Consider the following 27,005-nt stretch of genomic DNA (forward strand, 5'->3'; position numbering starts at 1 on the left):
AGTTAATGAGTATTAACCTAGTAAGAGCATTTAGTACGTTGCTGAGGAGGCAGTAATAATAATTTACTCTTCACAAATGGGTACATGACTAATTAGTAATGAGTAAATTGTTCAGGTTTGTAGTAAGAGTGGGCGACAATCGTTGGGAATAGTTGTATCTAGAATTCTTGACGTCTGATGATAAAGAGTTGCTTTATCGTGCTGTGTTAAAGGTAGGCTCCTTTTAGTTCTGGATGACAAGAGGCATTTATAATCTTTTACGGGTGTGTTTTTGTTGGTCATTTTCTTTTTATCCCTTCTCTCTAGGTGTATCAGGTATCACTTCATAACAAACGGACACAAAACAAAAGCAATTTAAAACAACTCACGTTTCTTATCTCACGGTTTCTGCAGTCAGGAGTCAGCATGGTTCAGCTAGGTCCTTCGCTTTGTGGATTCCCATGAAGCCTACTGACCACAGATGTCCAGTGTCCATGAACTCCTTGTTCTTGCACGTGGCTTTTTTAAGCAACCCAATGTAATGCCCCCCCCCCGGCCCNCCCCACCTCCCCCCAGCTAGAGCGAGAATCAGAACCAGGCTCGGGGATGACTTTGTCTCTCATTTACTGTCTGTCCTCCTTTTGAATAAAATGCATGAATTGTTGCAGAGTTGCTGACTGTCAGAATGGCAGGGATTCAAGGTATAGTCATTTATGGCCACTCCCAAGATTTTAGTCTTCCCTGTCGACCAGCTAGTATTGATTTAATATTTTTATTTGAGTTACATTTAATTTTATTTAAATTGCCTTCATCTAGAACTACAATAAAATTGAGCCTAACATTGTCAGGTCACCATTCCTTGTCTAGGCTTGAAGCCAAAGTCTGTTTTCTTTTGGTTAAAAAGAGAGATTGTCACACGTATTTGGTACATACTGGCACCGAACGGAGACTTCTTCCTAATGCGATGTGCAGGGTTACAGGAGAATGGAAAAGGGGGGGGGTCTTGTTTTCATACTGATTTAAGAACGTGTCTGGGGGCTCCTGGGTGGCTCAGTCAGTTAAGCATCTGCCTTTGGCTCAGGTCATGATCCCAGGGTTCTGGGATCGAGTCCCGCATTAGGCTCTTTGCTCAGCAGGGAGCCTGCTTCTCTCTCTGCCTGCTGCTCCCCTGCTTGTGTGTGTGCTCTCTCTATCTCTCTCTCTCTCTCTCTCTCTCTGACAATTACATAAATAAAATCTTGAGGGGCGCCTGGGTGGCACTGCGGTTAAGCGTCTGCCTTCGGCTCAGGGCGTGATCCCGGCGTTGTGGGATCGAGCCCCACGTCAGGCTCCTCCGCTATGAGCCTGCTTCTTCCTCTCCCACTCCCCCTGCTTGTGTTCCCTCTCTCACTAGCTGTCTCTATCTCTGTCAAATAAATAAATAAAATCTTTAAAAAAAAAAATCTTGAAATAGAAGAAGGTGTCTGGTATTGTCTAAATGGTCTCTTGTTCTGCTTATAATCCATCCTGATACCACCTTCCATTGATTTGGTCCAAGCTGCCTGTTTACAGATGGGGAAACTGAGGCCTGCTGAGTGGCTCTAGTTAGTTTTCTGAGCTCCTGCAGCTAGTTTTATTCCATTACCTTCGGCTGCCCCTTTTGACAGCAAAATTGAGGGATGGACTTTTTGATAGACATTTTCTTTGCAGTTAAGAAAATGAACACAGTGACATATTTTTGGAGCTGATGAACTTTCCTGTCTCCGAGGTGACCCGCAGTCAAAGACCCAGATTTGTGTGTTTTGGCAGAAGGGTCCTCTTTCAGTAATGTTGTGTTCTTTGCTATATTTGGAAGAAAGAGGGAAAGTCCATCCACAAATCCATGATTTCTTTAAAATGGAATGTAACCATTGCATTAGTAATGTATTGAATTTCATCTGCTTTCTAAAGTTTTCTTGTAAAGCAATTTAGTTTTAATGTTTTAACTTGACATGGTTGGCGCAGCAGGGCAGGAAGGCCCATACGGAGCAACTGCATAAGCACAAAGTGTTTTTCCTGGCAGCGTCCATGTGTGGCCCCCGAAACAAGCTAGGAGAGGAAATCTCAACAGACATTGTGTTCATTTTCTCCCCATCTTGGGGTAAATTTGGGTGTTACTGTTTTGGGGGTTGACAATTTCATAGTTAAAGCTCATGTGAATTTTTTTTTTTTTCTGTAGAAATAAGATGAACAGGTATTTCTGAACACCTCCTCTGAACCGTAGTCTTCACACGGACTTCTCGTGTAATCTTTGCGCACACCCTACATGGGGCACTGCGATTATCCTTTTTTCTACATGGGGAAACCAAGGCTCAGAGAGAGGACAATGGTGGGAGCAAAGCTCGGGCATCAGATACAAGGGTGGTCTGTGTCTTGCCTTCTCGCTGGATGGGAACAAAGTGCAAAACACAGTGGAGACTTGGCAGCGAGCAGATCAGGCCTAGAGGCCTTGTTTTGTCTCCTGTCCCCTCCTCTTTCTCCTGTGATGGGCGCGGGATCAGCCAGCAAGTGGGAGGTAGGAGAGAAATCACCTTGCAGACACTACGCAGTCAGCAGATAACTAGGTGCTTGCTGTGTGGACCTGAGCTGATGTCACAAACTCGCTGACGCCTTCAGGGATCAGATGGTTAAAGCAAAGGAAGATGGGAAGCAAACTGGAACGGTGGTGAATGAATGCCCTGACTGAAGGCCTTCAGATCCCGAACCAGCTATATCCACACACAGACTATAGTATTCGTCCATAAAAAGGAATGAAATACTTCCAGGACCTGTGACACAGATAAATCTCGAAAATGTTGTGCTAAGTTGAAGAAGGCAGTCAGGAAGGACCACATACTGTGTGAGTCCATAGGTAGAAAATATCTAGAGAAGCAAATCCTTAGGTGTGGAACGCAGATCAGTGGTGGGGGCGATTGGGCTCTTCAGGGGAGAAAGCTAATGGGCAGTGGGTTGTCTTTTTGGGGTGTTGTGAAGGTCCTGAACCATGGGGACAGATGTGCAGCTCTGAATCCAGTAGAAGCTGTTGATTTGTGTGCTGAAAATGGCTGAATTGGTATATGAATGAGATCTCAATAAAACAGTTTTTGTTTGTTTCTTTTTGTTTTATTTTTTTTAAGGGGAAGTTATTAAGAAACAACAGTCACAAAAGGAAACGTTCCCTCCCCTCGAACCCACGGTGCTGGCCACACCAGACATGCCTGGGGCGGAATTTCGGGGCCTCCAGATGAGCCTGTGGCTACGGAAGCCAGCTTGATTCGAGCTGCTTCATCCCGGTTTATGCCGGTTTCTCCGCCTCAGCACTAGTGACATCTTGGGCTGGAGAAGTCTTTGTTGTGGGGGCCGTGCTGTGCCCTGCCAGGTGTTTGGTCATCCTTGGCATCCACCCAGTAGATGCCGTCCCCCCTCCCCCGCCCCTCCGCCACAACCACCACAGATGCCAAATGTCCTGTGAGGGGCAGAGCAGCCCCCTGTTGAGAACCCCTGCTGCTTTGTGTGAGGTGGATTTTAGATGTCTGTCCCCTCGAAAAGCCTCAGGGAAGCAATCACCTGAATTGTTTCTGTTTTTATCTTTCAGATGATGGATGCAATAAAAGGAACGATGACAGAGATATACAACGATCTTTCTAAAAACACTACCGGAAGCACAATAGCCGAGGTCAGAGATGACACATAATTCCTTCCTTGCTAAGAATGTTTTATGGGCTGCTGTAAAATGGTGCCAGGAAGCAGCTTCTCTGGAAGTCCCTCCAGGGTGCCGTGCCCATTGTGGTTGTTGGGGAGGGTACTTCTTCATTTAGCCAGACGACACACCCTGCTTTGTGTGATCAGAGGACAGCCCCCACCGGAGCCTGAGTTCAACCCCTGGTCCGTTCCTTCGGCCCCATGTGTAGTTGTCTCCTGGCTCTCTGTAACTGTGGACTTTTTTAATCTAAGTGATCCTTGTTGTCCAGGAATTGTGAGAGCCTCCACAATTATGTGGTTGCCTAGGGAATGGAGTGGTTAAGACATTAAATTGTCCACTTACCAAGTGACCATTTATAAAAATAGACCTCCTTGAACTCCTTTCCTTGGGCTGATTCATGGTAAGCCAGATGCGAGAGTCACCAGGTGAAATGATGAGTGGCAGGATTTCTTGAAGTCATTCAAAGTGATGTTGGAGACTGGGAAATTCCACGCAAGGCATTGACCTACGAGGACCTGGCAGGGCTAGGCCCTCAGAAGAGGAGTGAATCTCTGGGAAAGTTTCCTAATAGGCTTTCAACAGAGAACGATGTGAGAGAGGTCCTGAGGAATCAGTGAGTCCCCTGAGATATTTTGCTCATGTGACCCTCTTTGTGATTAGGTCAGGGATGTCATAGACAAGGGACAATGTTGGTTTAGAAAAACGCACCCCCCATACTTCATTGTTTTTTTGTTCGATTTAAGAATTGGCATGTGGTTGGAGACACGGACCCATAATGTCTTGTGTGAAACCTTGGGGTCCAGATGGTGTGCCGGAATTTTTCAGAATTTAAAGAGGCAATATGCACCCCCCCCCATTTGTTTTAGTTTGTTTGTTTGTTTCTTTCTTTTGGTAAGATTTCATTTATTGATTTGACAGAGAGAACACAAGCAAAGGGAGCAGGAGGCAGAGGCAGAGGGAGAGGGAGAAGCAGGCTCCCTGCTCAGGCTCAATCCTAGGACCGTGGGATCATGACTTGAGCCGAAGGCAGACACTTAACTGACTGAGCCCCCCCAGGCGTCCCTAGTTTCATTTTTTTAGACCAAAGTTCTAATCAAACCTTTTATGTTTTAATTTATTATGAAAATCTGGTTCTTGTTATTCATTCATTCATTCATGTTTAAAGTAAACTCTGTGCCCATCGTGAGACAACCCTGAGATCAAGCAAGGGTCACTATGCTTTAGCAACTGAGCCAGCCCCTGCGCCCCCCCACTCCCCATTTTTACTTGAAGTGGCTTTTCCTGGAGCCAGTATTTCTTGGAAAAGATAGACTGCGTGTATTGTTGACCCTTGAAAAATGGGTTTGAACTCTGCTCATCCATATTTTTTTTTTAAAAGATTTTATTTATTTATTTGACAGAGATAGAGACAGCCAGCAAGAGAGGGAACACAAGCAGGGGGAGTAGGAGAGGAAGAAGCAGGCTCATAGCGGAGGAGCCTGATGTGGGGCTCGATCCCATAACGTCGGGATCACGCCCTGAGCCGAAGGCAGACGCCCAACCGCTGTGCCACCCAGGCGCCCCTCTGCTCATCCATTTTATGTGGATTTTTTCCAGCAGTACTGTCAAATGCATTTTCCCTTCTTGTGATTTTCTTCATATTGTCTTTTCTGGAGCTTACTTAATCGTATGGGGTACAGTATCTTATATGTAGAATGTATGTGTTCGTCAACTCTTTATGCTTTTGGTAAGGCTTCCTGGTCAAGTAGGCTATTACGTTTTTGGGAGTCAAAAATTATATGTAGATTTTTGACTGCGCGGGGGAGCTGGTGCCCCTAGCCCCCCCTCCCCCATGTTGTTCAAGGGCCAGCTGTATTTGGTTTTCAGAAACAGAATTTCTCTTGCGTTTGGGGTAACGCACTGGTGCCCACCTCTCTGGACTGCAGCAGCCGGGCTGCTTTACGCCCTGATCCACTGCGTGGCATTGACTCCTAGAGCTGGGGGTCAGGTTTCGAGCCCTGCTGGTGAATGCCACCCAGACATGCCGTCTGAGAGTCCTACTCCCCCTCGTTACAGATCCGCAGGCTGAGGATCGAGATAGAGAAACTGCAGTGGCTGCACCAGCAGGAGCTCTCCGAAATGAAGCACAACCTGGGTGAGGCCCGACGACTCGGTCCGTCCTCAGGACGGTTGGGTGTGAGCTGCTCTGCAGCTGTGGAGGCAGGTCCGGGGTGTGCACTCAGTCTGAAGTGCGCTTGGGGATGTCCTACTGCCAGGGAGACCACGGAATCCTGGAGCGTCGGACCAGATGTAAAAGCAGGTGTAAGTGAGGCACAGACACGTTGAGCAGGTCTGTTGGGAGTCCCACAGCTGGGATTCAGGTCCGGGCACTGTGGCTCCAGACGTTCCTTCCTCCTCGTTGAATATTGGGCATTTCAACAAAGTCTCAAACACCTGTGTGCCCCACACTGCGGAGGACGCTACTGTGTTGCTCCCTGGTTTGGACTGGGTGCTGTCTTGGGCCCGACAGTCTGTGTCCATGCTGTTAAAGGCTTTCCCCCCAGAGGTGGAGCGTTTTCCTTCGGACTGTCACGTAGGGTCAGCCTCAGAGTCCGAGTGCTGGGAGCTGTCGGGTGTCCCAGGTGTGCCCGCCTGCTCGCAGGTGATGGTGGTGACATCGCATATCGCAAACGCAAACCTTTATGCGGCCACGCGGGGAAGGAACCCTCCGCTCCTCCGCTCTGCTCCGCAGCGTGTTGTCATAGAGGAAGTTAGGTTGGATGTTGTGGCTTCTTCTTGTTTTCTAGTGAAGTCAAAGAATGTATTTTTATGCAGAATCTCTCCATTTTAAAATAATTGGCTGCACATTTGCAAAACAACATGCGGGCTCCCCGGTGAGAGGCGAGGGCAGTGGGCTGCAAGGGACAGAGACGCTGTGTCTGGCGGAAGGGCAAGGGGTTGATTTTCTTTCTGGTGTGTTGTTAAAATTTTAATTAATTAATTTTGAGAGAGCGAGAGATCGCACATGTGTGAAAGAGCCAGGGTGGGGAAGGAGCAGAGGGAGAGGGAGAGCGGAAATCATAAGCAGATTCCACGCCCAGCACGGAGCCTGACGCAGGGGCTCATGACCTGATTTCATGACCTGAGCTGAAATCAAGAGTCAGACGCTTAACCGGCTGAGCCCCCCAGGCGCCCCCATCTTTTCCTGGTGTTTTTAGAGGTGCGTGCGTGCGTGCATGCATGCATGGTTTAATTTCAGGAAGAGAATTTTAATGATCGAAGGATCCTTTATTTTTCTCTTGGCGTGCAGGTCACCCCCAGGTGAACTGTGCATGAACTTCTTGTCTGAAGTGAAAGAAGGAAGTGGTGTAGACAGCGAGTTTGATAGTTGATCAGCCGTAATGATCAGTCACAGGGCCCTATGTGGTAGATTTAATCCATTGCCCTGAACGCGAAATAGAAAGCGTGTCTGAGATCCAGTGTCAACTCTGCCCTTAGTAGCCACGTGCCTCAGTTTCCTTACCCTTGAAAGGGATGTTATAGTAGGGTTAGTATGAAGATGAAGGGAATTGATTCTAGGTGCTCAGACAGCACGTGCGCACATATGCTGGGTGCTGTGTCAGTATTTGGTTGATAGAAAAGCTCGTACTGAGGATATTGCTCAAAGTGAGCTTAGCGGAAATTGCTTCGAGGTTTATTTGAGGACTTCCCACAGCATCACAGGGGGCTCTGGTTATCTGCCTGTTGGGCAGATAGAAAATAATAGAAAATTCACCCTGCTGGTGAATGCCACCCAGACATGCCATCTGAGAGACCTACTCCCTCTCGTTGGGCACCTGACCCTCGCCGTCACGCACAGGGCAGTGTGATGAATGCCATCTGAGAGACCTACTCCCCCTCGTTGGGCACCTGACCCTCGCCGTCACGCACAGGGCAGTGTGATGAATGCTCCCTTGAAGGGTGCAGATACTGGGCGTAGCCCGGCTACGTTACTCGCCTGGGGGTCGCACAGCCGGGGCACCTCGGAGCCACGATCCGCACTCGTGTCTGTCGGAACCCATACCCTGACGTCTGTCTGATCTGGTATGAAAGCCTCCCTGCCCTGGGCCGGGGGACTGGTGATGAAGCGGTGTCTGTCCTCTTCCGTCCCCGTCAGAGCTGACCATGGCGGAGATGCGGCAGAGCCTGGAGCAGGAGCGGGACCGGCTCATTGCCGAGGTGAAGAAGCAGCTGGAGCTGGAGAAGCAGCAGGCGGTGGACGAGACCAAGAAGAAGCAGTGGTGTGCCAACTGCAAGAAGGAGGCCATTTTCTACTGCTGTTGGAACACCAGCTATTGTGACTACCCCTGCCAGCAGGCCCACTGGCCCGAACACATGAAGTCCTGTACCCAGTCAGGTATGGCCGTGTGGCTGCATCCCGGTCCCGGCCCCAGTAGGGTGGGCGTTTGGCTCCCCCGTGACCCACAGGCCCACCGAGCAGACTGGTGTGGCAAGGTTGGCATGCCCTGTCCCTTGCCAGTCTCATGCAGACACGTTGCTGACCCGTGAGGCCCGGCTGTGTTGCACTTCTGGGCTCTTCTCCGTTAACTTGGCTGAGTGTAGTTTCATGTGAAGTGTCATGGTTCTCAACGGGGTGACTTTGGGCCCCATCCCAAAACACTGGGCGTGATCGCCCACAGTTGTGGTTGTCCTAACCGAGGTGGGCGCTACTGACATCCGGAGGGGAGAGGCCAGAGATGCCGCCAAGCTCCCTCCAGCGCACAGGACAGCCCCGCCCGTGACGGCAAATGATCTGGCCCAAAAGGGCCAATTGTACTAAAGTTGAGAAATCGTGCTTCTAAATACTGGACTCCTAGCTTGAAGTAACATGGATTCCCAGTTCTCATGGGAAGGAAAAGGTGTTGGTTTGGAGCTAATCTTTGTCCTCTCTTTCTCGTCTAGAACAAGCAGCCCCTCAGGCTGGGTGCCTCCAGCAGAACACACTGTCTAGCTAGAATTTATTAGTAATATTTTAGAAATTAATTTTTACAGTTAGCTTATTTTTCTATTAGCTTTATATGCTTAGAGTTAAAAGCCTCTTTTCTTTGAGAGCGAGCGCGAGTGGGGGAAGGGGTAGAGACAGCGGGAGAGAGAGAATGTTCAGCAGGCTCCTCTCAGCACAGAGCCCAATTCAGGGCTCCATCTCACGGCCCTGAGATCATGACCAGAGCCGAAATTAAGAGTTGGATGCTTCTCACTGGGCCACCTAGGTGCCCCAAAAGCCTCTGTTTTAAAGAATTCATTTAATTAAAAATTAAATAATTAATAAGGTAGTGTGTCTGTTAGACAGGCAGACTTTTTGAAGGTGATAATGTGAATGACCAGGATTGAGACGCACTCCCAAGGCCAAGGGTTGGCAAACATTTTCCATGAAGGTCCACAGAGTAAATACTTCTGCGTTTGTGGGCCATGGGGTGTGTTGCAACTGCTCCATTGTGCTGATTTGGGGAGAAGGCAGTCCTAGACAATATGTAAATGGTGGGTGTGGCTTTGTGCCAGTAAAACTTTATTGACACAGATAGGTGGCGCTAGTATGCCAACTCCTGCTTAGATCGGTTATTTCGTTATTTTAAAAAGGCAGCATTGAATCATCCATTGCTGGGTTCTTTAACCTTTAGGGAGGTGTCGTCTTAATGGCTACTTTTTAAATCTCTTTTTGCAGTGGTTAAATTCTCCTAAGTTCTGGAATGTATCTGATGAGCCTTTTGCTGCTACTCTTACAAGATGGCCAAAGTGTCCTTCAGTTTTCTGTATTTGTGGCATTATGATGCCCATCTTTCTGAACTTCCTTTCAGGTGTTCTAAGCTTCTGCCATGTCTGGATACTCTCTGCCTTAGACACCGTGGTGTTCTTCAGGTGGACGTCCCCGCCTTGCGTTAGAAGCAGGCGAGTCCACGGGGCTAAAATAGGTCTAACGTGAGAAATTGTGGAATGAGTAATTCTAGATCCGTGGTGACAGGGGCTCTGCTGACGGGCTTCATCTGTTCCACACCATCATGCTTTCGTCTCCAGAATGACTTCATAAAACTTGAACTAATGAACTGTTAAAAATTCACCTATTTTCACACTAAGTCTGGAATTTCAGCATCTGGAAAACTGGAAAAGCCCCTGGGTGGGGCCGCGCAGCAGCTGCCCGTTACGGGTGGCACGGGGCCTCGTGCAGAGTGGGGCTTCCTGCTGTTCTGGAAGTTGCGGCACTCGGCTCACACGCGGCTTCTCTCTTCCTTTTCCCCCAGCTACGGCTCCTCAGCAGGAAGCAGATGCCGAGGTGAACACAGAAACACTAAACAAGTCATCGCAGGGGAGCTCTTCCAGCACCCAGGCAGCCCCTACGGAAACAGCCAGCACCTCGAAAGACAAGGAGACGTCAGCGGAGAAGAGCAAGGACAGCGGGTCGGTGAGTAGCCGCTCGCCTTTGGCCAGTGACACCCACACTCTGGGCCACGCGGAGTCTCCGCACCTGTCCCCACGCCTGACACCTCTGCAAGTCCCATGTGGTAGGAGGTTTGCTGCAAGGTGGTCAGGGCAGTCAGACTGCTGCTGGGGGTGACAGTCGTAGCAGAGCTTCTTTTCACCAGTGGGCATGCGGGCCGGGACAGGGACGTGGAGCCCAAGTGGACATTTGTGCGACTTGGCAGCTGCTCTCCGGGGACTCTCAAAGTTTACAACAGTGCTGTCCAGCAGAACCTTCTGTGATGATGGAAATGTTCTGTGTCTGCTCTGCCCGGCGTGGTATCCACTAGCCACATGTGGCTCTTGAGCGCTTGAACCCTGGCTGGTGTGAGCAAAGACTCACACTTCAATTTTAATTTTAATTAATTTAAATATAAATAGTCACATCAAGCTAGTAGCTGCCATATTGGAAAGCAAAGGTTGCACCTCCTAGTTCCCCGTGTGTGGTCGTATGTCACATGGATTGTATGCAAAAGTTATTTTCGTTGGCACATTGATAATGTTTTACATTTGTAGTCATTATGTATTTATTTCAGTGTGTATTAGGAAAAGAGCAAGTCCTCATGCCATCCACACCCTTTGATTTCATTGATAGTATTGCCTGGTAAGGGGTTCATGTGAAATAAAAGCGAGCTGGATAATCCTTTTGATGTCACATACTTCCTTTTTGAATGTGGGCGGAACTCTGGAGGGTAGGTAGGTCAGTGAAGGAAGTCGAGGAAACAGTGAATGTTCTAGAAGCTAAGGCTGTTGAGTTGAGTAAGGGGCCACCCCATTACTGTGTTCCAGCCTGTCCACTCTGGGAGACCGAGCACAGGCGCAGGGCCACCCCAGCTGACCTGGCCCCCCCTGCCTGCGCACACCAGGCAGAGGGCACAGAGGTGCCTTGGGGGCAGTGATGAGCACCCCCATGGATCCCTAGGCTTCCCTGGGGGGCTACATTGGCCCCCGTGCCTTGTGTCCATCTCTCTCTTTTTGTATTTTTAGACCCTCGACCTTTCTGGCTCCAGGGAGACGCCCTCCTCCATTCTCTTAGGCTCCAACCAAGGCTCTGGTATGTTGCCCCCTGGTGGGTGAACGGTGCTCTCACAATTTCTCACGGGCAGAGGGGAAGCCATTTTCTCAGGGAGAACTTCAAGGGTTTAGGGCAGTGGTTTTCCAACCACTGTGGATCCTTAGGGATCTTTGGGGGTGCCCTGGGCAGGTCATTGGGGGGTGAGGGAGTGGCCGGGCAAGGCAGCTTTCAGGCACCTCTCCAAACTGATCAATTTTCCCCTGGGTTTGTTTTATTTAATGGGGTTCCACATAAAACTTCATTCGAAAGGAGGGTTCTGTTGCTGACCTGGGGTGGGGTAGAAGGTGTGCGCTAGGTTGGGCAGTCCTTTTGCCCTCAGGGAAATGACCACAGTGAGCGAAACCATCTGGAACTCTATTTCTGACGTCCCAATGCCCGCATTTTGTGGGCAAGGGCACGTGAGACTTTAGAGAAAAGAAAATTTTTAGGTGGGTGATCTTTCTGTAAAAATCTTTCCTCTTGAGGAATAACCCGGTAGGCCATTTTGGGGTGTTTTCTGGGACTAAGTTTTTAGTTTTTCTCTTCTTTGGGGTTTGAGCTGTCCTCCATTCTAGCCTGAAGGGTCATTTTCCTGCCCCCTCCTAAACCAATTTTGGGTGATTCCAGAGGGTTCACAGAAGGTGCCCCATTGAGGACAGTTTGCTTAATTCAGGGTCCCTTAGCTCCAGGATCTTTGTTTCTGCTGAATGATTCTCTTTAGCTGAAAACCAGACATGGTCCTTCCCTTCCGTGTACTCAGAGCACGGAGGAGGAAGTGGTGTCCGTTGTGAGCACCCATAGCTGGGGAGGGTTTCTCGGAGGGCCTGGGGAGTGGGGTTCAGATTGAGGGAAGGGGGTAAGAGGGAGTGGCTCGAGCCGACTTTAGGGAGAAGGTGAACCTGGGATTAAATACGATCGAACTGCCTGTTGAAAAGTCGTTCCCCACTCCCTTCCCTCCAGTCCTCTGACTGAACCCCCAAGAAGAGTTCAGTTTAGTGCTAAGAAGCCTTTCGCACCTCTCTGATATTTTCTGGTTTCTCGTTTTAACAAAGAGCAGACTTGGTATCTGTCTGGACGTTCATAGTACAATTTGCTTTTCATTATGTTTATTTGTAGAGATGCCCTCTGTCTGTGGCAAGTATTGTCGATTTTCCGTCAGTGATGTAGGTAGTGATTTTAAATTTCTGTTTTGTTTTTGTTTTTTTCAGTGTAAAGTGAGCTTAGACTAAGAGCATGGAATAAGCGGTCTGTTAGGACTGTGGCTGTGTCGGAATTGTGAAGGTGGTGTGAGAAAGGCCAGGGTGGGGGAGCAGCGCTAAGGATGGGGGGGGCACTGTTCAAGTTTTGGGGCAGGGAAGCGGGCTCAGCGCAACCCTGGGGACACTGACTGCTCAGTCTGGTGCAGCGAGGACGACTGCATGCAGGAACATGGTTGGGCACGCGTCCTGTTGCACATCTGAGGTGATGAGGGGTTACCCAGCCCAGGGGCTGGTCGACTTTCTGTAAAAGGTCAGAGAGTGACTGTTTTAGGCGTTGCGGGCCCTGTGGTCTGTGTCACAGCTGTTGAGCTCTGCCCTTGTAGGATGAAGCACATGGATAATATGTTTGGTACGTGAGTTGCACATGAGTGTGGCTGTGCTCCAAGGACAATCTGTATTGGAAAATTCAGGCACTGGGGTGGATTGGGCCCCTGGGCCCGTCGTTGGCAGACCCCTGACCTGAAGCACACGGGTGTCCCAAGTGGGTGGAAAGGATGGTTCACATCGGAGAGAGGAGGCCAGGGGCCCCCGAAGGTGCTGGTGACTTGGTACTGCGTGGGTTGGGGGCAGACAATAATCCCTGAGGAGTCTGGGGACGGTACAGGGGAGGGGGAGAGAGGGCAGGATCCTGAGTTCTGCTTGAGGTTCTTGGAGGATGCGCGGCACTAGGCCATTTGCACGTGATTGGAGGTGCATCAGGGTTTGTCGAGTGTCTCTGGGGCCAGGTCCTGGCTAGGGCTGGGGATGTAGGGGTGAAGAACGTAGCCAGCGCCCGTATTCCTAGAGCTTCAGGGGAAGTCAGAAGAGCGCTTAATTGATGCTTACGGAAGAGCGTGAAGCAGTTGGGCTTCGTAGTGCATTTATTCCCAGCTTCTGTGAGAGAAGTGACTGTTTCCATTACGCAGATGAGGATGTCGAGGCCGTGAGAAGTCAGGTCACATGCACGAGTAACTCTGAGTGAGCGAGTGTCAGAGCCAGGACTTGAGTCCCAATTTCTCAGACTCCAGACGTGCTCTCACCCACGGTGCTGGGAATACTTAGGTTGACCCGTATGAAATTGTAAGTCAAAAATAGTTGAATGTCGGCAGTTTTGTATGGCTCAACTAATAAGGCACTGATGCCTGGGGAAAGTCAGGGCTGTGGATGTGGCCTCTCCCTTCCACCCCTGCTTCCAGACGTACTAACTCTTTGCTTTCTTCACTTCCGTCCTACTGCCTTCCTCCTTCCCCAGCTTCGATCCCATGGCTCATTGCAGCAGCACTCTTGCTCATGTAACCCAGCTTCCCATGCCTTCTGGTCTTGCCGGTACGTTCGTTTGGCAGAACCGCATCTTGGACAAACCCCAGCCATCTATCCTTCACTCGCCTGCACCTGAGCGTCAGTGCACAGCAGAGAAGGTTGTGCAGGGGGCGCCGCGCTCGTTCCACCACGCACACACGCACATCTTGACCACGAGCCTCAGAAGCAGGCGTTTCCAGTTGCCTGTTCATCTGACCTGATTGTCGCATGGCAGCCTGTTCCCACTCTCCACAAGGGCAGCTTCCAGAGTTCTCTGTTCTATTTCAGACCTCCCCCCCTCCCTCCACCGTCACTGACAGCACGTGGCCTTGCCTGTTCCTCAGAGGTGCACAGCCAGGTGCTGCCCCCCTCCCTTCTAGTCCCCCGGCCTTGAAACCTTCCTACAGCTGTCCTTCCCTTGCCTTCCCTGTCCTGTCAGAGACACAGGTCTTACTTTCAGTTGCTTCCTTCCCATGGCAGTTAGCTGTCTATCTATCTATTTATTTTTAAAGATTTATTTATTTGAGAGAGAGAGAGAGAGAGATCGAAATCACATGAGTAGGGGGAGGGGCAAAGGGAGAGGGAGAGAGAGAATCCCCAAGCCGACCCCGACGTGGAGCTCAGTCTCGTGACCCTAAGATCATGACCTGAGCTGAAATTGAGTTGGATGCCTCCCTGACTGAGCCACCCAGGCGCCCCCTTCCTGTGGCATTTAAACACCCTCCTGTACTTCCGGGTTCCTTCCTTGACACCCTGCATCTCCCCCTAGAGCAGTGCTGCCCCCTAGAACATTCTGCAGCAATGGCGTTCTCCGCCTGCCCTGTTCCCTATGGCAGCCGCTTGCGCGCCTGGCTGCCGGCCCCTCGAGCTGTGGCTGATGAGACTGAGAAACAGAAGTTAGCGTGTTCTTTCACTTTATTTAAATAGCATCGTGTAGCCAGTGGCTGCATACCGAACTGTCTCCTCCCAGCCCAGCTAGATGTCTGTCCTGTTGTTCGTCCTGTCTCTCTCGCTTTCTCATACGCTCCTGCGCTCACACTGCGTGGTCTGGCTCGGTGTGGTCACCATGGAGCTCTGAGCCATGAATGACTGTAGACGTCTTAAATTCTAAACTGCGTTTTGAGACCTTGTCTCACAAAGACGGGATTGGTCAGAGTCCCAGGATCGCCCCAGCAGAAAGGACCTTCTCGGCGAGTCCTGGCTAAAGAAAGAGGTGCACCCGGGGCTTCTCCTGGGAGGTGTCCATACTTTTAGGACCTGGGACGAGGCTGGAGGGGAGGCATATTAGCAAAGGTGGGGGGGACACCCCAGAGCTCAGTGTCAGAGGCTGGAGGAAGAAGAGTATTTTCAGGCAGTGTTGCCACGACATCCTGGAGCATGAGCGGGAGGGATACGAGTGGGAGGTGCCTGGAGGCCTGGTCAGAACAACAGACTTGCGTCTTACCATTTTCCTCTGTTTGTCACAAAATGGTTTGTGCTGGTGGTTGTGCGAAAGCAGAAAGACTGGCTTGTTTGCTGCCCCTTTGAATTCCTCGTACATCGCATGTAACGTCTGCTGGCTCTTGGCATTGGTGGCCGTGCAGGTGGGAGCTCGGGGAGGGAAGTGGGCTCTGCAACCCTGGGGGCTCCTGAACTCAGAGTGCCTCCCGGCCACCGGGCAGGTGAGGAGGAAGAGGCAGTTGGAGGGAGAAAGCTCTAGAGGGGGAACGCCCTTCCTTGCTGCCTGCTTGTCTTTTAATTTTGAGATTTTAAAGCAAAACACGCCTACGGTTAGAGAAAATAAAATCGTACAGAGAAGGACCGTTCTAGGCCCGGTCCCCACTTATGTGTCTGGTTCTTACTTCCTTACGTACAAATAATGTATTTCCCTGTCCTTCTGTTTCTGGACGTTAGTTTTCAACATTGCTTGTTGGTTTCTGGGTTTAGAAGATGAGAGTTGGGCTCCTCGATGACCTCTCTCCTTCCCCTCCTCCTCGATGACCTATGTCACCGTTTACGTGCTCTAGGGATTCCCTGGGTCAGATGCAATGCGCACTCTTTGGTTCTGGTTCTGTCAGCTAGAGAAGGCGTCCCTTGTCCCCTCTCTTGGCGGTCCTCTTCCCCTGTCGCCCCTCCTCCTCCGGCCCTGTCCAGCCCGCCCTCTGCTCTGCTGTGACCTCCTGTCCTCAAGGCTGAGTCCCTAAACGCAGTACGGTCTTGCTGGCGTCTGGCGGCCGAGCCGGAGACTTTGAGGCCGGTTCCCGCTGTCCTGAGCTTGCCTTTTGTTGCCAAGGTGCTTGGGCTGCTGGGATTATGTGTCCATTTGGGCACAGCTGTACCTTCTCCTGGAGTTACTGTTTTGTCCTTTTGTCCTACCTTCCATTATTTCCGCACCAAACTCTTCACTGTACCCCTTATGTCATTGAATGCCCTTCCCTGTCACTAATTTTTGACTCTACGGTTTCCGATGTTATTTGTTGGGGTCCCGTCATCGTGGAAGAGGATGTTGGCCCCTCCATACCTCCTCTGTAGCCCCTTGCCCAGTCCTGACGACGGCGCCTTCCTCATTGTCCCCACCGGCCCCGGCCTCATCAGTCTTGATGGTAGAAGAATTATGACTCCCCCTCCATAATCCGGATCCCTTGGGTGCTGCTCTGTGCCTTAGTGTGGTTCTGGCCCCGCGTTTCTCTGGTTGAATTCGGCTGTCGGCAGATCTAGTGGTTCTGAGAATTGTGCTTTCAATATGCTGTAGAATTCGTGGCTCCCAGAGTTGCTTTTATGTCCTTGTGGACCTTATCCCCAGCCGTCACGCGGTGCTGTGGCCAGTGGCCCTGCCCGCGGTTTAACACGCACAGTAAAAAAGCGCTAGGCCCCTGTGAATGCCTCTGGTTGGAGAAGGGCGAGGTGGATAAAAGAGCTCACAGTTCTGAGAACGGCAGGCGGCCTGTCGACGAACACAAGTAGCAGGTGCTTGGGTTGTGGCCCCCCGGGCTCCCTGATGGACTCCGAGGCTACCTGGCCAGCTCTTCGGTTCCCAGCAGATGCGGCCAGCAGCCTGCCGATGCCCCAAGCGCCATTGCCCGGCAGCCCGCGCCCCAGCTACCCAGCCCACAAGGGGAAGTAGGACCCCGTGTCCCCAAAGCTGCCAGGAATCGTTCCCAGCCTGCAGACAGCATGTGCGTGCGTGCGTTTCTCTTTGTGGGTGTGTCTTCTGTTTTCTGGTTGATGGGTCTTGCTTTGCCTTTTTGCGAGTCTTAGCTGTGCCTCGCATGGCCGTTGAAAACCGCAGTAGGGAACGAGAACTTCTGGAAGGGATGACCCTTGTTTTTCAGAAAGGGTCCTAGGGTAACACCCATTCTCCCCTGCAGTGATTGGCCATAACAGCCAGTGCCGTGTGTCCCGTTAGCTGAGGAGCTGGGTCCTGCAGAGACATGTGGCTGGCTGGCCTTCACCTGACTACCGTGTTGTAGGATTTTCTCATGTTGGATGACGACCAGCTGCACCATTCCCCAGAGACCTTCCTGAAGAACCCTCTCGTGCAGGTTTCACGAATAGGGAAGAAGGAGTAAGAGCAGGTGGATTCAAGACTCTTGGGAAGACTAGCCTTTGACCCCAGTTCTCTCTGCCTGAATACTGCCCCCCCTTCGGTGACTGATGTAGATGGTTAAAAAGAAGTCTCTCCTGGGTGAACACATTACTTTGGAGATTTTTATCTTTCTCTTCATTACGTATCTTCCAAAACTGGAACATAGGACTAAACACATGCATTCCTTGTTACCAGGTGGTGAGAAACACCCCCCGGCTCTGATCAGGTCCCTTCCTCACTCATCCTCGTTCTGCCTCTGGGCTTGACAGTTGGCTTCTTTGAATTAAATATTATCATCACATCTCAAGAGATTTAAAAACAAAGTTCCGTTCCAGCCTCTCTGAACTTGGCAGATGATCCAGGGTGTGATGGGGTCTTGGAGGTGCACTGATGGGTCTCTCACCGTCAGCCACGCCTGCCTGAGCTGAGCTGTGTGGCGGCTTACAGACCCTGCGTTTTGCTCTTCCTTCAGCTTCCTCTGGCCACTATGGTACACACGTCCTCGAAGCCATCTTCGGTCTTACCTCTGGTTCTGTGTCCTTCCGTGACCAGCCTGTCCTTGCTCAGAGTCCGTGGGTCTGTTTTTAGCTGGGCTTAACCATTCTGGCCCTCGCTCCTTCTCCTTGGTGATCCTCTCCATCAGGTGGTTTCGTTATAGTCTGTTTTTCAGTTTTTCTGTAAATCAACTAAAGAAACTCCACTAATAGAAAGAAGTAAATCGAATGCCAGATTTCAGTGCCTCTTTACAGCAGCCGAGCTTGGACGCAGAAGCGTCCGAGGGGTGCTTGGTGTCGACCTGCCGTGTAATACGGGTGCATGGTTCCAGGTACCGCGTAAGAACTGCCTGCCTTGGCACGTCCGTACCTTCCTCACCAATCTCGATTCTCCACAACGTGACCACTTACTGTTCTTATAATCACCCGTTGAACCCTAAAACAATAAGTCGTCTGCCTTTGCACTCTGGAGACCCCCCCACGGAGGGCAGTGGGCGGCGGCCCTGGGCGGCTGCCCAGGGGAGAGGGCAGAGCAGCGGCCCGCAGGGGAGGCGCCGGCCTGGTGGCGGGGCACTTGGCCTCGGTGGAGCTGGTGGGAACGCTCAACATCCCCCTCTGTTGCTTTTCTTCTGCAGACCATTCCCGGAGCAGTAAGTCTGGTTGCTGGAGCGGCGGTGACGAGAAGCGAGGACCCGCTCGCTCCGAGCACAACGCCGGCCCCAGTTCGAAGAGCCTCCTCCCGAAAGAGTCTCGGCTGGACACCTTCTGGGACTAGGGACAAGTCACGACACAAGCCACCCACGCCGTGGAGGAAAAAAAAAACAGACACCAGGGCAATAGGAAGCAGCAAAGAAACGTGAGACAGGAGAGCAGCCACCTTGAGACTGGAGAGCGCCAGGCACGTGGACTTGGCCTCTGCCCTCGGCTCAGAGGGCAGCCACACTACATGGCGTCCGGCGTTAGCATCAACTGAGGACCGCTGGGCCCACGCGAAACCTATGCTTTACGTGTAAATAATGTACAATTTGTGGATGTCCTTGAACCTAGAGTCCCTTGCCCTTTTTATATTTGTATTGACTTTAACTTATAAAAAAAGAGAAAAAGAAAAACAATTAAAAAAAATAAACCCAACAAAGAAAAGAATGTTTAGACGTTGGAGGAGGGACGGCTGGTCAGCCCCTCTGTCACCGCGGCGTGGAGCCCGGGCTCTGGGGTCGTGGTGGCGCGCAGGCCCTCGTCCGTGGCCCCCGCGGGGGGGACGCGAGCCGTGGGCGTTCAGGCATCTGTACGCAGCACATCAGGACCCGGAGTCCGGCAGACGCCCTGCTGTCGTGGGCACCTCCCATTGAGCCGTCGGCCCCTTTCAGCTACTACGTTCCTGTGTTACAGAATGCAAGCTCTCTGGACCGGAAGGACTCCTGGAGAAGCCAGTTTATTTTGTGTGGTTTCAGTGATGACTGCTCCTAAAAGGGAAGAAACAAGGTCCTTGTTTACAGAAGACGGAAACCAGCCCCGCTCAGCTCCTCCGCGGGAGAGGACAGAGAACGCGTGAAGGGTCATAAGCTCTGAAACAAAGAGAAGTCTTCGCTTTGCTTTGTGGTTCCTTTTTAAACACACTCACACATACTTGGTAAGCGATGCCGTGCCTCGTGGAAGCGAGCCCTCAGAGGCAAGATGCACGCAGAGGACATTTGAGTCTGGGATGAAGCATGTATGTATTATTTATACGATGGGATTTTATGTTTTTATGTAAGCATGAAACAAAGGCAGTGTGGGAGAAAGCCAGACACCAGCCGTGCTGTTACACTACGCATACCGTAGTGCCATTTTGTATGTTGTGTAAAACAAAAAGCGTTGAACAAAGCAAAAGGTGATGTATGTATATGAGCAAATTAATTGTACGATATCATTCCAGTACATTCTGTTGTACATTTTAGTCCTGTTTCCTTTCTCTTCGTTGTTGATAAGAGGATGCGAACTGTGTACAGTTTCCAGCTAGTTACCCATATTAGAGAAGAGCTACACACAGAGAGTATTAGAAGAAAAAGAGAGAACATTTGTGAATTGCAGTTGTCAAAAAAATAGCCTAGCTGGCCTTATTTGTGAAGCATAATTGCTTTTAGCATATGGAAGTATTTTTTCACATTTTCTTTGTATAAAATTTGTATTAAACTTAAATATCTTTTTTGATGATGGTGTTTCTTTGTGACTGAGCCATTGGATTCGCACCGTATGCTCTTTTGGGTTCCGCCCCTCCCCCGCCCCCGGTTTTTTCAGATTCTTCACCTTTTTTTAATTAAACTGTTTTTGGAAAAATGGCTTGGTCGTCCTCAAATTTGCAGTTTTCCATTGGGTCGGGATGGCCGTGTCCGGTCTGCATGACCCAACACAGGAGGTCAAGGACATCTCCACAGGTGGTGGGCACATGATAAATAGGGGCCCCCAGTGGGCGCCTTTTCTGGGAAGTCCGGTTCCTTGGAATTTATTGACAGGGACATGCCAACGAGAAGGGAAATCCTGGTCGGTCTTTGCAAGACAGCGAGAGGCGAGGGGACAGTCTTCCTGTGGCTAGGGAGGGGGCCTGTGCTTACGAGAGTGGCGTGGGCAGCGTGAGACCTCAGTGTGGCTCGGGTGTACCCTGGTCATCAACATATTTTGATTTTTTTTCCAACCATTTAAAAATGTAAACACTGTGCTCAGCTCATGGGCCGTACAAAAGCAGGGGATGGGCTGGATTTGGCTCACAGGCCATTTGGTGACCACTGCTGGGAAAGGACCAAATGGGGATGATTTTTTTAAATCTTTTTTTTTTTTGGTGCCGAAATGAACTGAAAATGGGGATTTTTTAAAATAAGACCAAGGGGTGAAGGTGGCTACTGTCACTGGGACTGTGCTGGGGCTTCTCTCAGGAGGTGGTGTTTGACCTGAGACCTGAATGAAGAGCTGGCTGTGGGGACATGAAGTGGGTGAGCATCCTAGACTAGGACCAGCAGGTACAAAGGCCCTGGGGCATTCACTGTGAGCTCATCATGCTTGATGAGCTGCAGCGTGGCTGGTGTGGCTGAGAGGAGTGGAAGTGGAGAGGGCACCGGATATCGCAGAGTCCGTGGTCCCTGGCATTCACACGGTGGCTGTGGGCTCCCTAATGTGAGCTGCCAGGGGCTCTTGTTGAAACAGGCCCAAAGAAGTAACTAGCTCAAGGCCAGGGAGCTGGTGAAAGATTCTGATGGGACTGCTAGTGAATGCTTTTTCCAGTAGAATGGGGTATTGTCAGTTTTCGAGTTAAAATTTTTTTCAGCTTCCTTTCACTGGGCGTATGTGTACACCTTACCTTCTCATTTGAAGGCCACAGAGGGGAGGTGGACACAGCCCCACTTGAGGGGATGAGGCTGAGGCTGTGAGCAGGACCACAGTATCGCTCCCCGGATTTTTCAGCTCCAGCAAGCCAGTGCCTGTCTGGCCCCAGGGCCCTTGCACTGGCTGTGCCCTTGGCCTGGCACACCCATCTGTGGCTGGCATCTTACTCGGATCGTCTTTCAGGTGATGGCTGTGCCCTTGGCCTGGCACACCCATCTGTGGCTGGCATCTTACTCGGATCGTCTTTCAGGTGTCACCTCTGAAGCAGACACTCCCCTCCCACCATTGTCCTCTGTCGCAGCCTCTTACTATTTACACACCCTTGAGCAAAATTAATACATATTTATGACTTGGTCTTGTGCGGCCCGCTCACAGATGAGCTGTGTCGGGATGGGTGAGCTATATCCCCAGGGCTTGGAAGGACGCACGGCTTCTGGGTCTGAGCAGGGGCAGCCTCTGAGCCTTCCTCGCCATGAGGACCCTGGCACCCCGACCCTGCACCCAGGGGTCTCAGCTGCAGCCTCCCAGGGAAGGAGGCACCTGAGCAGAAAGTGGCTGACTCAGTGGTAGAGAAAAAAAAACGGTGACTCTTACTATGTATTTGACTAGGTCCATGCCTCCTCCCATTTGGAAAGACATGCGTGTTGTTAGACTCCCCTCGGGGAGGCTGTTTTCTCTCCTTTTGGAACAGAACCGGCAGCATCTGACACACACCCTCCTGTCTTGTTTCCTTTTTCACTTCTCCTGAGGTCTGGGGCATTGTTCCAGCGCCTCTTCGTTCCCCTGTGGGTCTGTGACCCTGGGATGTCACAGCGCCCAGTGGATGGGTCCTCCGCTAGTCCCCAGACACTGGCCACGGGGTCCGGTGTCCCATGGGAGTCCTCCAAGGCTGCCCCAAAGGGTCTGTGAGAGGCCAGAGAAGAGGGGGAGCACTCGGAACCTTCAGACAGGGCTGCGATACTCTCGCGCTGGTTCCGGTCGAGTATTTTCAGATGCCCTATGAGTCTGAATCGACGAACGAGAATAGGGAGGACACGGTGAGGTCTGCTGTGGTCCTTGGTACTTTTTAGGGATGGCCTGGCGTGGGGCAGGACCGGCTGCGTAGGCTGGTAATGCGATCGGGCACTCTCGCCACCTGGTGGCCCTCACCTAGAACTGCAGCCCCCAGAGCCGGAGCCGGAGCACCGGGGACAGAGAGGTGGGCCAAAACCGTTCATTCAGGTGACAGCTGTTTACCGAGCACTCTGTCTGGACTCAGCACTGAGGACACAGTACTGAACAAAACAGGTGCAGCCTCTGTCCTCATCCATCTGACATTCCCCATGAGAAGCAGTCACATAGGCATATAATGCATTGCTAGGTGGGACAGACAAGGTTGAAGGTAATTTGCATGTGTGGAGGGGGAGGTAGATGGTCTGCCTGGGGACAGCCTCTCCGTGGAGCTGGCCGCTGAGCAGAAACCTGAAGAAGGGGTACCAAGCCGTGATGACTGGGGCATTGGTTGTTCATGCTGGTGGAACTTTAGAAGCACCTGGGAAGGTTTTTTGTTCTTTGTTTTTGAATAACCACCGGTAAATGCCGAGACCCTACCTGCTTTCCCAGAATAATGACATCCAACTCTCTGGGGTGGGGTTTGGGCATCTGTCATTTAAAGCTTCTCAGGTGATACCAATGGGCCGCCAGAGCTGAGAGCCTCTAACCTGGTTGGAAGAACGTCCAGGGTAGAGGAACAAATGTAAAAAGCCTGAGGGGGGCACCTGGCATCTTCCAGGAAGAGAAGGAAGGCCAGTAAGGCCAGAATGGAGGGATTCCAGGTGGGGGTGGGGCTGATGGGCTCAGAGAGGGAGAGGGAGAGAGGGAGAGGCCAGGGTTTGCACTGTGCTCCAAAACGGGTGGGAAGCCAGGTGGGTGGGTTTTTTTGAACAGCTTTATTTAGATACAATTCACATACGATGTGACCCACCCATTTGAAGTGTGTAATTCAATGATTTTTGGTATATTATTTAAAAAATTGTAGTAAAATATATACAACAAAATTTGCCCTTTTAACCATTTTTAAGTGTACAACTCAGTGGCATTAATCAGAGTTGTGTTTCGAACGTAGAAAATGTTTTCCAAAATTCAGCTTTCATATCAAGGCACATCAGGACATCCCCTACATTTTCTCTCACCCAGGGAAACAAAGGTCACCATATCCCTTCCAGCGTCCCCCGTGTGGGCTCAGCCCGCACGCTGAGCTCTGCACTGAGGGTTTTCCAGGCTACTGTAGTCTTTTTGGTCTTCATGATAACTGCAGGGGGCGGGATGAGGGAAGTGACTTGTCCAAGGTGACAGACACAACAGGTTAGTGCCGCAGCCAGGATTCAAACTGGACTCCCGTGTCTGCGACACCGCGGTCAGTTTACAGAACGCCTTCCCGGGCCCCTTTCCCTGCCTCCCCTCCACTGTCCACAGGGTGTGTATTGTTCTCTTTGTGCAGCTGTGAAACTAAGACTCGAGGCTTCCATGAATTTACAGGGGGTCAGGGTTGTAGTTGCAAACAACACTCTAGGTAATATGGCAGGAAAGGAATTTATTAAAGGATATTACGGGACTCACAGACCTCTGGAAGGCAGGGCCAAAGAGACCGGCTGGGAGACCGCACAGCCACAATGTCCAAATTACATTGCAGGACTTTCCCGTCACTGCCACTGGGCCTAGACGTTGCAACTCTCACCAGTGACATTGGGCACGTCCCTCCCGCCTCCTTGCTAGATTGGATCCCACACATCAGAATGCACTTCGCAGAATCCCATTGCTTTTACATGCGGGTGTATCTGGATTGGGTAAAACCAGGTTGCGCTGAGTGTACTGGGTTGAGGCTGAATGCCACTTGGGTGTATTTGATTGGCTGAGTCTCCAGCTGGGTATATATGATTGGTTGACTCTAGGTCACATGCCTACGTCTTAGCTGCGAGGAAGGCTGGGAAGATGGCGTTCGGATTGCTTCGGCTGCAGACTCCTAAGGTAGGAAATTGCCCAAACAAAAGGCCTTGGGTAGACAAAAACATTGACGGCGCTCCCTGCAGAACTGCCCAGAGTCTCTGTCAGCCAGGTCAGTTGTTGAGAGCGGAAGGGTGTAGTAAGCGAACCAGGCTGTAGTGCGCCTTGCGGCTAGTTGGCGAGGCTGGAACTACATTTCCCAGAATCCGTTTCTTTGAATGGTGCTGAGTTAGAATTGACCCAAAGAGGGACTCGTGTGAGATTTTGAAGATGGAAGGGAAGCAGCAGCCTCTCTTCTTGCAAGGTTGCTGTGGCTAGATGTGACCGACAGCTGCAGACGTGCGCTCAGACTGCAGCTTGTCCTTGTTGTCCTCTGTGCCACCCACGGGTCTTGTTTCGGACTCCTGGACATCAGCATCTGCCCCGCCCCTGGGTGCTTGGCTGCAGGGGCCAGGGTTCCCCGTCGATTTCTCTTCTGGCGCCTCTCTGCAGACGCACTTTGGTGGCTGGATATGCCTCACGGCTTCTCAGATTGCCTCGTTGGTGACTCCAGGTGCAGCCTTTCAGACTTTCACTTCCCCAACTCCTGTGACCCCTGTAGGAGGCCTAAGTCCCATAATACATGGCTTACCCCTAACTCCTGGGCCAGATCTGGCCGCGACCCTGATTGGGTCTGATACATGATGAGTGTTTACAGAATCGGGAGGACGGCTGGGGCAGCCAGCGGCAGGACTGGCGGCTGGGTGGGTGGTGTGGGGGCCGGGNGGCGGGGGGGGGCGCGGCTGCTCCTCCTCCAGGATCAGGAAGGGCCCCTGTTGATCTAGTCGCAGCTGCACCAGCTTCTGGGGCCTGACCCGCGCCGGCTTTGCTTTCGTCTGCACCTGCAGGCCGAATGCCCCGTGTGCCGCCACCTTCCTCCCCCACTTAACTTCAGTACGAAATACGGGTCTCTTGTGAACACAGCTAGTTTGTGGGCCCTTCAGTGCTCCAGACCCCTGGCTCTAATGGAGCCTGGAGAAGCGTTTTCGCTTTCCAGCCTCTCCATTCAGGAAGGTACAGCCAAGGGGAGGCAATGGTTGAATGCTGAAAAGTCATTTCTCACCCAGAGTTGTGGCTGGGGATCAAACCCTTGGCTTTTCCATCTGGCCCGGGGCTCTACCTGCCCAAGCCTCTGTTCAATTAATGGAAAACCATTGCCTCCCCGGCCCAGGAGATAGTCCAAGGCCAGGTCAGCTGGGCTTTAGACAGCTTGTTAAGACAATTGAGTACTGACCTCGGTTCGCTTTGGGAAGTGCAGAAGGCAACTTCATTTCTATAGCATTCCAGGCAGTTGCATTTTGCAGCTGGAGATACCAGACCCAGAGAGGTTGAGGAAGCTGCCTGAGGTCACACAGATGGTTAGTGGCAGAAACAACTTGAACCCAGGCTGATGACGCAAAAGAATGTCTGCGCTTAACCTTTACTCTATCTTTGTCATCATTAGAGAAGCTTTTATATAAAAGCCACTTCCTCCCTTCCCCCTTCCGTATTAGGCACCCATTCTCGTGCCTAAGTTTCAGGTGCTGGGGACACAGCTTTGGACAGAGAGATGGGGTAGCTACCGGGTAGTGGTAAGATGGGAGTCGCCAACTCTGCTCCCAGGACCAGGTGGGGAACAGAAACTAGTGGAACAGGTCAGGGGAGAGTGGATACACATTTTTATTTATTTTTTATTTATTTATTATTTATTTTAATCAAACATGTTAGAATAGACTCCTGCCTCTATTTTCTTTTTTAAACCTGTAGTTCTCTTGGTTTAGTTTTTTTTTCTTCCACTCACTTTTGGTAGAAAATTGTGTGTTCACAGTAGAAAACCCAGCTCCCGTGTGTGATGGTAGATTGTGTGTCAGGGAGGCGACAGGGCACGGCGGGGATGGTGGCAAAAAGCGAGCCTGGCAGGGACAGCAGCAGGAGCTGTGGAGTGGCCCGAGCTGGACCTACAGTGTTGCCATATCCTCCGCTTTGTTTTTGGAGAGAAGTTGAAAATGTGGATTTTGAGTTAATTCTCCCAAGTTTTAAATAGTTGGGTCAAGGTTTGAACACGTAACGTGAAAAGTAATGAAACGTGTCTGTGGGCCAGATCTGGACCGTGAGCCACCCATTGGCAACCTTGGGCGGAAGAGCAGTCATTTAGCAAGGATGCTGGGTTGGGGTCCAAGCTTGGCCACATTCCAGCTGCAAGGTCAGGGGCAAGCCACAACACCCCTCTGGGCCTCCGTTTCCCCCTCTGTGAAATGGGGCTTGTGAACACCGCAGTTAATTGGATGATGAATGTACTGTTTGCTGAAACTTGTTCTAAACTTGTTCTAAACTAGCACCTTTCAAAGACCGGGTTGTGAGTGAAAGTGTTTTAATGGATTGTGACCTGCATCATTTAAAAGCACAACAGAGCAGGATGGAATAGAATAGGACCCATCATGGGAAGATGGGTAGGCATTGCTTTGCGAAGCCTGTTTCAGGCGCAGACAATACATACACGTTCATATGTGCATACATAGGTGCGCGCTCTCCACGGTTTGATGTCATCGGCACCTGTCGCTGTAGAGTGCAGTCAGAAAGCCTGAAAGCCACCGTTGTAAGTGCCGGTCCTGTCGGCACTCGTCTGGTGCTGTCAGCAATCCGTGAGGTTGGTTCTACCGTCACTCTTGTGTTAGAGCTGAAAAGTGAGGTTCGGGGAGAGAAGTTCCCACAGATAGTAACAGGGAGAGCTGGGATTTATCCCAAGGCCCCGGGCCTGATCACCGTGCGATGCTTCCTCTCCAACAGGAGGACATGAGCTAATGCGGGTCAAGGGCTTAGTACGGTGCCTGGGACATAGCAGGTGCTT

General features: G+C 51.2%; 1 protein-coding gene across 23 annotated transcripts in view; it reads left to right on the top strand.

Moving 5' to 3' along the window:
- The window catches only part of ZMYND8 (zinc finger MYND-type containing 8), a 122,379-nt gene extending 102,389 nt beyond the window's left edge, over window positions 1-19,990 (top strand). For 15 of the 23 annotated variants that reach the window (XM_019807733.2, XM_019807743.2, XM_034641701.1 and 12 more), the window contains 5 exons: window positions 3,572-3,652; window positions 5,735-5,813; window positions 7,815-8,054; window positions 9,934-10,094; window positions 18,436-19,990. In XM_019807733.2, the coding sequence (XP_019663292.2) occupies window positions 3,572-3,652; window positions 5,735-5,813; window positions 7,815-8,054; window positions 9,934-10,094; window positions 18,436-18,660 (786 nt within the window). In that variant the 3' untranslated portion in view covers window positions 18,661-19,990. Of the gene's footprint in view, window positions 1-3,571; window positions 3,653-5,734; window positions 5,814-7,814; window positions 8,055-9,933; window positions 10,095-11,137; window positions 11,205-18,435 lie in introns of all 23 variants that reach the window. The other 8 variants (XM_019807737.2, XM_019807744.2, XM_002926998.4 and 5 more) reach the window with 1 other exon arrangement.
- Window positions 19,991-27,005: the final 7,015 nt, after the last annotated feature.

This window comes from Ailuropoda melanoleuca, chromosome 13 (assembly GCF_002007445.2).
Source record: "Ailuropoda melanoleuca isolate Jingjing chromosome 13, ASM200744v2, whole genome shotgun sequence".
In the NCBI taxonomy this organism is placed as follows: domain Eukaryota; kingdom Metazoa; phylum Chordata; class Mammalia; order Carnivora; family Ursidae; genus Ailuropoda; species Ailuropoda melanoleuca.